General features: G+C 52.5%; 1 protein-coding gene across 1 annotated transcript; it reads right to left on the minus strand.

Moving 5' to 3' along the window:
• Positions 1–3711: 3711 nt before the first annotated feature.
• On the minus strand, positions 3712–8068 carry Sppl2c (signal peptide peptidase like 2C). Its single transcript, XM_052757462.1, has one exon. It carries the CDS (start codon positions 7157–7159, stop codon positions 5084–5086), a length of 2076 nt encoding a protein of 691 aa, XP_052613422.1. The 5' UTR covers positions 7160–8068; the 3' UTR covers positions 3712–5083.
• Between the last annotated feature and the right edge of the window lie 4011 nt (positions 8069–12079).

Raw genomic sequence — 12079 nt, forward strand, 5'->3', positions numbered from 1 at the left:
AAACACAGAGCCAAATGCAGAGTTAAAAGCCCAAGAGGTCAGAGCAAAAACTAAGAGCTGAGACTAAAACCGCCTTATCACCCGCTGCCGCTGCCGTCCTTCCCCTCAGAAAGAGACCTACTTCCTGTGTGTCTGTCTTTTTATTGACTTTCTGTTCTGCCTTCTCATTGGTTGTAAACCTAACTACATGATCTTCTCATCACTGTCTGTCTATACAGACCTCCAGGTCTCTATGGTTGGTATTGAGATTAAAGGCATGTGTCTCCAAGATGGCTATGTCCTTGAACACACAGACTCTGCCTGCCATGTGATTGGATTAAAGGTGTGTGCCACCACCACCTGGCTCCTGCTATGGCTTGCTATTAGCTCTGACCCCCAGGCAACTTTTTATTAACATACAAATAAAATCACATTTCAGCACAAATAAAATATCACCATAGGGGGTTGAGGACAGGAGTTGATTCCACATGTTGGACTGGGAGGTAGGAACCTGGAGCTGAGCCCTTTTTCTGCTGTGACTACGGGTAGGCCCTGGCTTTTTCTGAGCTTTCCTTTCCTCACATGAACCAGATCTTTCCACAGGTCCTTGCTGGCTCTCTGCTGGGGAATCCAGAAATCTATCACCAAACACATTAAGAAGATCAAGTCTAAGACCTATGGAGTGCTGATTGGGATTAAATGAAGCCCCAGCGGGGAGCAGATGCAGCCTCTGTGCAGAAACGGGCCACCTGGAGTCTTAGTCTTGCCCTGGATCCTCCAGTTCTACAGGAGACTCTCAAGGAAGCAGAGGTTTAGTGGGCCTGGGAGCCCATATCCAAGGAAGTGGGAGGGGCTTCATCTGGGGAATCCATCACCCAGACCTGTCCCCAAGCTGAGCAAGTGTCTGAGTAAAAGCCACTATTGGAACCATGAAAAGTACAAGTGGCTAAGCCCCTGTGCCACTCTTGCCTGGCCGTCAGCTTGATTTCCATGTGCCAGGGATTGGTGTCTCCTACGTGCTCAGACAAACATCTTCAGAGCCTCCAACTGTGCATGAACTAGGAAAAGCCTAGTGGGGAAGGGTTGACTCTGAGGGGAACAGGTTAGAGCCTATGTGTGTATGTGTGTGGTCAGGTGTACACTAGGGAATGTGTGCTTGCTACAGGTGTGTGTGTGTGTGTGCGTGTGTGTGTGTGTGTGTGTGTGTGTGTGTGTGTGTGTGTATGTCTCTGTGTATGTGTGTGTGTATCTGTACAAGTACCTATAATGTAGCATGAATGGATGCTGTGTGTCTGTACAAGCCCATAGTGTAGTACACATTTCTGCTCGTGTGTGGGTACACATGTGCAGCACCCTGTACCTTTGTCTTTCCAGGTGGACTCTGCCAGCTCTCGGCTGCTCTGGAAGGGTATGGCTTGGTCCAGCTACTGAGGACAAGCCCTAGAAAGCAGACTTGCAAAGTGAGGTGGGGCAGGTACACAGGAGGAGGCCTCTGGGTAGGAGGGGCAGAGGCACTCAAGAGTGGCAACCGCAACACCGAGGTTTCTGACTGTGCCAGGCACAGGGTTCCGATCACTCCCAGATGGTAACGCTGAACGCAAATGCCAGGCCAGCTAGTGTTACTTTGTCCTGTCAGTGGGTAAAAATATTTTATGTCCCCATAGTCCCAGCTGGCCAAGGGGAGCATTCCTCTACCCCACAATTGATTTGACAACTGCTTTCTTGAGCACCTGTCATGTATCAGGCTCAATACACGATGAACAGATAAAATTAGCCTTTGCCTTGGTGTCAGAATGTTCTAGAGTATAGGGCATGGGTAAAGCTGATTGGTGGGTTGGTGAATCTGACTCAATTCCTCCTGCCCAAGGATTGGCCAGTAAAGCTGAGTGGAGCCTGAGCCTCTGGGGATGGACTTCTGTGTCTAGGGCCCTGCCTGGGGCATGAAATCTATGAGGAGCTGGCTGGAAGTATATGCCAAGGCTGGTTGGGGGCTGCCCTGGGTTCTGTACCTTGAGCTTTCATCAATGTCCTCCCACCTGCTAGCCCAGATGCACGGAGGGACCAGGGCCCAATTCTGAAGAAGCTCAGCCTTAGGCAGAGGCGGAACCCTTCAAATCCATAGATACCTAGTCCCACTCAAGTTCACTCGGTCAGAATCTGGGGCCCAGGAACTCTTCAAATGTATCCCCAACTGAGTACCTGATATGCAGCTGAGTTTGTGTGTCTGTGTTTAAACACCCCAGGCTGCATCATCTACTTGGAGTTGTTGCCTAGACCTGGTTGCAGTAGGCAGAACTGCTGTGGTATATTCTTGATAGGAAGAAAAAAAAAAAGGCCCTGGGCCTCTCCTGGCCCTTCCCAGCCCTCTGGGACACAGCAGCTCAGCAGGTGCAGGCAGGGAATCTAGATCATTCTGCAGGTCACACTCAGGCTCTGGTTCCTTTGCCTTAGCTTGGGATCCCAGGAATGGGGCTCAGGAGAGTCCTAGGAGGAGAGGCCTGGCCTTTGGGGAGACACCTGGGAGTGAGGGCAGGGAGCAGGGTTGGGGGTGGGGGAAGAGCCAGTCCATAGTGAGTTCTGGAGCTTGGGTTATTCACACAAAAGCTTCCCCAAGGCATCCTGGGGGTGGGGTGGGGTGGGGTGGGGTGGGGAGAGAGGGCTGCGCCCAGGGGAGCTGGATTTTCATAGACAGGAATGATTTTCCAGTGAGGAGCTGAGATCTGGCTGCACTGGGGTGCACTGGGATACTGGGTTAACTCCAGCACAGGCCTGTTCTCTGAATCTCTGTGGCCATTTTGATGTCCCAGCAGCACAAACTAAGCAAATTCAGATCTATGAACTGCTCCTGCTCACCTGGACTCTGGTCAACAAGGACGGCTAGTTGCCCTGTCCTGACCCACCCCGAGGCTCTGCTCCTTGAAGGCCTGTGTCCACCCCAACACTGTCACACCTGTTGTGGCTGGCATCTTCACAGCTTCCCGCTGCACATGCCCGGGAGAGGAAGCTTCCTGCCTGCCTCCCACTCAGGACTGAGGGGGCTGAGGTCTGAACTCTGTCCAGCCCTTCCCTTCAGGCCTGGCAGGGGTGCAGCCTGCCCCATGGGTCCAGTGACGCAGGCCAGCAGTGGGGAGGCTGCCTGGGCTGGGGATGAGCCAGGACCTATGGCGGCCCCTCTGGCCAGGCCAGATGGCCACTGGCCGCAGTGGGAGTGTCTGCCAATGCCTCAGGTCGGAGTCCTGGCTTGAGGGCTTCACCCGATCCTTCCAGCTGAGTCTGAAGCCACTGTTTGCTGTGAAGTGTTTGTTCCCTGAAAGTGGGGCTCTGAGATGCCTGTCCACTCTGACCAAACTCCAAGGAAGAGGCCTAGACAGTGGTGTCTTCCTTCATGGAAGCACGTTGTCCTCTACAGTTTAAATGAGAGCAATGCCTAATCCTTCCTTCCTTCTTCCTTCCCTTCCTCCCTCCCTCCCTCCCTCCTTCCCTCCCTTCCTTCCTTCCTTCCTTCCTTCCTTCCTTCCTTCCTTCTTCCTTCCCTTCCTCCTTCCCTTCCTCCCTCCTTCCCTCCCTCCCTCCCTCCCTTCCTTCCTTCCTTCCTTCCTTCCTTCCTTCCTCCCTCCCTCCCTCCCTCCCTCCCTTCCTTCCTTCCTTCCTTCCTTCCTTCCTTCCTTCCTTCCTTCCCTCATCTAGCAAACAGAAACTAAATACCTACGACATGTCAGGCTCTGTCCTTGGCTCAGAAATATACCTATGAACAAAGAGGACAGAGTCCTCGCCCTCACAAAGCTGAACTCTACTCCAAAGGACAAGAAAACCAGAGTTATGGGTACACTGATATGAACAAGGTCAGAGCACTTCATGAAAGAAGGAAGGAAGGAAGCCTGCAGCTCTTCCTCCCTGCTTCGTGCTGGCCACCAGACAGACACCGTTCCAAACCTATTGACAGTCCCGCAATAGAGCATATTGCTCATCCCATGCTACAGATAAGCAAGCTGAGCATGGAGAGGGTCAGTCTCCCCTAAGTGACATACTCTAAGTCAGTGTGGAGCTGAGATCTCCAGCTCTACGACTAACAGCCTTGCAGCACTGCCCCTTGGGACATGACCCCCTCCCCCCACCCCCCAACAGGGCCTCTTTCAGAAGGTCTTCTCTCATTCTACGGTCTAGCTGCTCTGATCAAGCAGCTTTTAAACACACCACATGGTCTAAAACCTTGTGGAGTCCTACGGAGATCATCTTGTCAATGCCCCTGCTTCAGAGGATACAGTACTATAAGCCACATTTTGCAGATGGGACCTCTGAGTTCTGCAGAACCCTGTCATTACTCAGAGCCAGTGGCAACTGGCCCGTGGTCTGTAAAGCTTTTCATCTCAGCCCCGGCTCCCTGCACTCCTGGCTTTAAGTTATTACCTGCCCTACACTCCTATTCTTCTTCTGGATGTCAGGGTCCTCCTCCTATGCCTGCTACCTCAGGAGACACACAGCAGGGGCATTTCAATGTCTCAGGGATGGGGCTGAGTGTTGATGTCTGGGCCTTGAGCTGAGGGGTTCAGCAAACCCATGTGAGCTGAGTTTGGAAGGAAGCCTCCCGATTTCCTAGGGTTGGGGTCTTTCTGTGACAGGAAAGGCATCCAGTTAGTGGGAACAGCAAGTGCAAATTGAGATGAGGAGAATGTGAAGGGATCAGGAAGTCATAATGGGGTGTTGACATTAGAGGTGGAGAAAATGGGATGGGTAGCTATGTGCCAGATTAAGGGGTTGGGGGTTTTGGCTCAAGGAGCCAGGCAGGCAAAGAAAGGGCAAGTAGCTGCCCAGGGAACTCTGGGGGTGGGGGAGGCAAATCTTGAGTGGACCTGTGCAAGTCACATGACCTCCCTGAGCCCCAGTTTCCCCCTCTGCACAATTTGGAGGTGCCACCAGCCCACAGGGACCTTCCCAACTTTGCATAGACTTAGTCTGTGCTACTGTTATCTTACAGTCCTAATAAGCAAAGAGACTCCAGAGGAAGATAGGGAGTTTCTCTAATGCCCGATCTCCTATCCTGTCTGGCTTTGCTGTTCAGTGTTCTGGAAGTCCTTTGAGAGGTCCAGGTCCCAGGGAGCTCTGTTCATAGGGGAGCTTGGGTTGATGGGCACTTCTTCACTTTCAAGCCCTTTCTCCTATGCAGCCCCATCCAGGGCAGGCTGGCATCGTGGACCTGAGCCTGGGTGTGGATGCGACCCAGCTCTGAGGGGGGTGGCATTGGTGGGATCAGTGGTATCAACATGGCCAGAGGCATCAGCTCCTCCACGGCCATGGGGGAGCCAGGGGATGGCTCCCCAGGATCCAAGTTGGCATCACTCCAGCCTTCGGAGCTCTCACTGTGGCCCTCTGGACTTGTGGCTTCGTCCTCAGAGAGGGTGACCATCTCTGACATGTCATCCCCAAGGTTGCTGTCTAAGTCCCTTGACTCTTGGTCGGCGGCCTCCTCAAACCCGTTGGTTCTATGGGAATCTGTCACACCCTCCAGCTTCAGCTTGGAGCTTACCGCAGAAGCAATGGAGGGCTTTGCCACAGGCCCAGCAGGGATCTTGGCTCTGCCCTGGCCAGTCCAGAAAAGGGTAAGCTCTTGGCGACAGGCGGCCACGGCAAGGCTGGTAAGCAGGGTGCTAGACACTAAGTACAGCAGAGCAGGCTGGCCCATCTCCATGAGGACCATGGCAACGAAGGTGACCAGCAGGCCTATGGCATAGGCCATTGTACAGGCCATATAGTAGACCTGGCGAGAGTGGATTTGCACATCAAAGCGGTGACAGTAGGCCACCAGGAAACCGGGGACGACGATGTCACCAAAGCCAAGGATGGAGAAAGGCTGGTCACACAATGTCAAAGCTGAGAAGCTCAGTCGGGGCACTTTGAGCACCATGGGCAGCCTCTCATGGCTTGAAGAATCTGCTGGGCCTGACGCCACTTCCACCATGATGCTCTCGCCAGTCTTGGTGAAGAGGGGTGTGACGAAGACAAAGAAGACATCGAAGGCCAGCAGGGCCAGCAGGAAGGAGGTGCAGTTCTTGAGCGTGGGCAGCCGCACCCGCCTCAGCACAAAAAGGCAGTAGGCAACACCCAAGGTGTCCTGCAGGAGCCATGCCCAACGGTCCTCGTTGCGGTAGATGACCCAGAGAAGAGTCACCATGGCACATAGGCCTGCCAGCAGTAGTAATGGCAGCTTCATATAAGCCCGGCGGTCAGGCAGTGCCCATTGGTTTTGCCATGGGGGCAGGTGGTGCACTATGGGTGCCAGGCAGCTGTAGAGGCCAGTACTGGCACCCAGACCAAAGATCCCGATCATGACGTAGACAAAGCAGTCATAGAAGAAGTAAAGCAGAATCATGATGGAGCAGGACATGGTGACCACAGCGCCCGTCATGGCTGGTGTAAAATCCACAGACGTATCATCATCGTCTTCATCTTCCCGGGCCCTCTGGAACCTCTCAGCTACCCCCGCTTGAGGCTGATTGTGACCACCAAACCCCCCTCCTCCTTGGGCCTGGTGCCTCTGCAGCTGGTCTGACTCCATCAGGCCAGCCCAGTAGCCACCTGCAGCAACAGTGCCCACAGCCAGTATGAAGATAACTGCCATGTTATAGTCGATGATGGGCTCTAGGGGAGCATACATGGCTACACGGATATTGGTGTCACCGTGAGTGTGTCTGAGGATGTCCAACAGGTCGGTATAGCGGAGCACAGCCACCGGGATGGTGAGGGCAGGCCGGGGTTTGCTGGGGTCCTGGGGCTTGGAGATGGTGTCTGAACACTGTTGATTGCTGGCCCGGCTCACAATGAGCAGCCCATGGGCACCTTGGCCCTGAGCCAGCCAGCCCTTGGTGTAGAAGCTGCAGTTACCACGCATCACCATGGTAGTAGTCTGGTGGAGGGGTTGCTGTCTAGGGGAGCTGTCCTGGGCCTGGTGGAAGGAGTCCTCATCCGGACACCATGGTGTCTTGGTGCCATCATGCAGAGGCAGGAGTGGGGCATGGTGCAGGTCCCGGGGGAGAGTGACGTAGTCGGAGCTGTACAAGACACAATAGTCCTTGCTCCAATTCTTTGACACGATGCGGACCACGCCGTATTCTCCCCGGGCCTCAGGGCTGAGGAGGAGGAGGAGGAGTGAGCCCACGGGGAGGAGGGAACCCAGGCACAACATCCTCCTCAGCCACCTACCGTGTCCTCCCAAGGAGACAGCTGCCCACAGCTCTATTCCCCTCCCAGGGGAAGGGTGTGGCTCTTTGTCACAGAGTAGCTTGGCCACTTGTCTTGGAAACCAGAGCCACACCTACCTTGTCATAAAGTGATGAAAAGCATTGCTATGGGACACAGGCTCCTCTCAGGGCCATGTTCCCAACCCTGGATCCTGTAGGGAGGTCATCTGAGAGCTCATCCCTGCCCAGGTGCCCAGTAGGACTAAACCAGGTAAGTTGAAGTAAGTGTGAGGTGTCAGGGTTCGAGAGCCCAGGTAGGATTCTGGAAACAGTTTTTCATCTTTCCTCTTGGATAGCCTAAGCAGTCCAGGCCAACTCTCCTCTTTGGTCTGGTTTCTGTGTGTGTGTGTGTGTGTGTGTGTGTGTGTGTGTGTGTGTGTTGGCTAGTGTTTTTTTGTTTTGTTTTGTTTTGTTTTTGTCAGCTTAAAACAAGCTAGAGTTATCTGGAAAGAAGAACCTATGTTGAGAAAAGACCTCCAATATATTGTCTTGTAGGTAAGTCTGTAGGGACATTTTCTCTCTTCTTTTCATTTATTTTGTTTTGAGACAGGGTTTCTCTGTGTAGCTCTGGCTGTTCTGGAACTCACTCTGTAGACCAGGCTGGACTCAAACTCACAGAGATCTTCCTGCCATTGCTGAAATTTTCTTGATTAATGACTAATGCAGGAGGGCCCAGCCCATTGTGGGTGGCGCTACCCCTAGGGTGGTGGTCCTGAGTGGTGTAAGAAAGCAGGCCGAGCACACTGTAAGGAGTAAGCCAGTAAGCAGCACCCCTTCACGGCCTCTGCTTCGGCTTCTGTCTTTGAGTTCCTGCCTTGGCTTGCTCTGCTGATGGCCTGTAACCTGTAAGCCAAATAAAGTCTTACTGCCCTAAGTTGTTCTCAGTCATGGTGGGTTTTTGTTTTTGTTGTTGTTGTTGTTGTTGTTTTTTCCAGACAGGGTTCCTTTGTGTAGCTTTGGAGCCTGTCCTGGATCTCACTCTGTAGCCCAGGCTGGCCTCAAACTCACAGAGATCCACCTGCCTCTGCCTCCCGAGTGCTGGGATTACAGGCGTGTGCCACCACCGCCTGGGTCAGTCATGGTGTTTTGTTACAGCAGTATAAAGTGAACCAGGACGGTGTGTACATGTGTACATATACATATGTGTGTACGTGTGCATGTGGGTGCATATACCTATACACATCCAGAGGCCAGAGGAGAACTCTGGGTACCGATTCCTCATCATCCTATCACTCTTTGTCATATTCCCTTAAGACAGGTTTCCTCCCCGAACTTGGAGCTAAGCCGGCAGCTAGCAAGCCCCAGTGATTCTATTTCTCTGTCCCACAGGGCTGAGGTGGCAGGTATGTGTGGCCACACCCCATTTTTTAAAAATCTGGCCGTTGGAAATACAAACTTAGGTCCTCATGATTTCTCAGCTAGCGCTCTTACCCAGTGAGCCCTCTCTCCAGTCCCTGGACTCATTTCATTGACTGCGAAGTAATGAGGACGTTACACCAGGGTCTAGGCTCCAGCGCACCGAGCTCCATGGCGAGCACATGTTAAGGGGTGAGGTGTTTTTATGTACTCATTGCAACTATACAATACCCCCGCTAGCTGGAGGCTGTACACTGTCCTTCTAAATTAATCCCCCGGTCCAGAGCTCATCACCAGCCTCCCTCACAGAACCTAGGATGAAATAGGGTGGAGCTTTTTGCTCACTCTTTTACTTTCTTGCAACTCCGGACAAGGACAGGACTGTGATGAGGAAAATGCCTGAAGGAATGGGGGCAAAGCGAAGAGAGTGGGGGTCCCTGGGCAACTGCACGGAGCAGTTATCTGGGGTGCTCACTGCTGCTAGAGAGATATGTGATCTTCCACAAAAAGCTATCTGCTTGTCATGGACGTCTTTGTTATAGTAACTTAGCCTTACCCGATACTCCCATATCATAGAGTAGAATAGGCTCCGAGTAGTCCAAGTGGACCTGTCTACAAGGCTCTTGTACTAGTTAAATCTTTGGACTTCGATGTCGCATAAACCTTTGAGGTGAATTCTAGGCTGGTCTCCCTGCTGATCTTCTGAGGCTGAGCTGGGAGCTGAGTTTGGAATCAAGAACCCACCCTTGGTACTGGCAGGTTTCTACCCCGGCTCTGGTGTTCTCTCATACTCACCCACATTATCCTGTCCAGTCTCCTTCAAGCCACCCACAAGTGGGGTACCCTGGGGCCCCTGAAACCAAAAGCGGGGATATGGGGCGTGGCCATCCTCCTGTGTTTCCATGATTTTTCTGCTGGCCTGTAGCCATCCTCTGCTCCTCATTGGCAGGCACTCAAACCTTTTTGCCTGTGATACTGTGACACTTCACTGCTGGAGATGAGGGCTGCCATCAGTCACCAGCATAGCCTCTTGGTACAGGAGCAGAGACTCGGTTTCAGGATGAGGTCCTCACGGTGGGAACTGGTCCAGGTCTCCAGGGCGTGTGGAGGTGGTGCAGGTAAAGCAGGGAATCTCAGTATGGGTTTATGCCCTAACTCTGTGCTCTCTCTGGGTCAACCCCGAGCACAGCCCACCAGCTCCAACTTGAAGCCTCTTAGCTCTGCTAACTAGTTTATCCAACCCCCTTCTTTCTTTGTGCTGGGGATTGAACCTAGGACCATGTGCATACTAGGCAAGCACTCTGTCACTGAGCCATATATCCTCAGCCCCACGGACCTGCCCTCTGCCCTGAGTCTCCTGGCAGTATGAATTATGCCGCTTGCTGCTTGACCATGGCATCTGGGCCTTGGCTCCAATATCATCTCCATCACCATCCCCAGGAAAACAAAAACAACAACCCAGCCCCCTTCTCAGAATGCCACCATCACAATGCAGATTTTAGTTAATGCATTGCACTTAACGTATACACACCTGTCTGGTATGTTCTAGCTCCTACTGAAGACACACGAGGTCTGTGAAGGCAGAGACCATCTGCCCTGCTTAGTATTCTAAGATCTGTGAACAGAAAACAATGCTCAGGAAATGTGTGTGGGATGGGAGAGTGAGTGACTGGATTCACAGCCACAGGATTGATGTTCAGGGCAGTTAGGGAACTTTTCCAAGGTCCTACTTGAGTTTAGGAACCAGATTTAGGCTGCTAAGCGGCAGAGTCTCTGGTTGGCCCATTATCACCGCATAGAGTATCCGTTATCATTGCACATAGCATGTTACCATTGCATCTAGCGTTTGCTCGGGGACTGTGGAGACGGTGATGCTGAGGACTGGGTGGGAGACAGATTCACTGACAAAGTCAATTGAAGTGGGAAGTCCTTAAAAAACATTCTGTACCCTAGGACTGGGGAGATGGCTGAGTGGATAAGAGTGCTTGCTCTGTAATCATGAGGACCTGAGTTTGGATCCCAGCACCCACATAAAGAACCAGGCGTGGCTGCATGTGCCTGTAACCGCAGCATTAGAGGTGGAGATAAGCCAGAAGCTCCCTAGGCAGCTTCAGGTCCAGTGAGAGACTCTCTCAAGAGACCTGGCTAGGGTGTGATCGAGAGAAATAACTGCTGTGTCCTGCTCTGGTCTCCACGTGTGTCTCCATGGGCACACATCTCCACCATTGCTATGATGGTGGTTTGGATGAGAATGGTCCCTCACAGGCTCATGTATTTGAACATTTGGTCCCCAGTTGGTGGAACTGTTTGGGAAGGATTAGGAGGTGTGAACTTGTTGGAAAGGGTGTGTCACTGTGGGCAGGATTTGAGGTTTCAAAACACTAGTACCATGCCCAGTGTGCCCACTGCCTAGTGGTTGTGGGCCAACTTGTGAGCTCTCAGCTGCTCCTTCTCTCTGCTGTCAGGGACTCTCTCCCTGAAACCACAGACCAAACGAAATTCTTCCTTCTCTAAGTATCTTTGGTCATGGTGTTTGGTCACAGGAATAGAAAAGTAAGAAAACTACATACATACATCCGTACAACACACCACACACACACACACACACACACACACACACACACACACACACACACACACACACAGGGCAGTGTTTCCTATTGCCCCTATTCATTGCATTAATTGCTTAGACTTCCCTAAATAATGATATGAACCATGTGGCTTAAAATAGCAGAAACGGGCCAGCGAGTTGGCTCAGCAGGTAGGAGGAGTGCTCACTGCCAAGCCTGACTACCTGAATTCAATCCAGAACCCACATAGTGTCAGGAAAAGAACCAGTTCTTGAAAGTTGTCCTCTGACCTCCACACACACGCCGTGGCACACGTATGCACACCCTTCCGCTTAGTAAGTAAATAAAGGGTAATTTCGAAAAGAAGCGGCTGGAAGTGGAGCCAGGTGGAGTGACGCATACCTAATGGCAGTACTGGAGAAGCAGCAGCAGGAAGATGGTGGGTTTGAGGCCAGTTTGGGCTACAAAGACCCCACCTCAATAATAACCTCACCCATCTCCCCATTTCCATCTCTCCCCGCCCATGCACATGTGCTCATGTGTGCTACAACAGCAACAGCCAGAAATGCATTCCCTCCTAACTCGGGAAGGTGTAAGTGGGCTATAGATTTGTGTCCCCCCTTCATCTGCACACTGAGGCCTAGCCCACAGTGGAGGGAAGGTGGTTAGATCGTAGGATAGGAGCCTTGTCATCAGGTTCTTAGAACCTACTGAAGAGACACCAGAGAGATGATCTCTCTGTTGGCCTTGTGAAGACACAATGAGAGAGGGGCCCTTCCAAATAGGCGGAGGGCCATCTTCAGGCCCCGAATCAGTGGGCACCTTGGTCTTGGATGCCGCCTTCTCCAGAACCACGAGGAATCAACGCCTGCTGCTTTAACATCTTGTCCGCTGTGCTTCCCGTAGCAGCCTGAGCCGTGGAGAGTGCTTACCTCTTCC

This window comes from Peromyscus californicus, unplaced genomic scaffold, assembly GCF_007827085.1.
Source record: "Peromyscus californicus insignis strain IS unplaced genomic scaffold, ASM782708v3 Scaffold_3__1_contigs__length_106647218, whole genome shotgun sequence".
NCBI lineage: Eukaryota > Metazoa > Chordata > Mammalia > Rodentia > Cricetidae > Peromyscus > Peromyscus californicus.

Bases quoted from the DNA above. Each gene is read 5' to 3' on its own strand.
- Sppl2c (XM_052757462.1), bottom strand. From the start codon at position 7,159: ATGTTGTGCCTGGGTTCCCTCCTCCCCGTGGGCTCACTCCTCCTCCTC.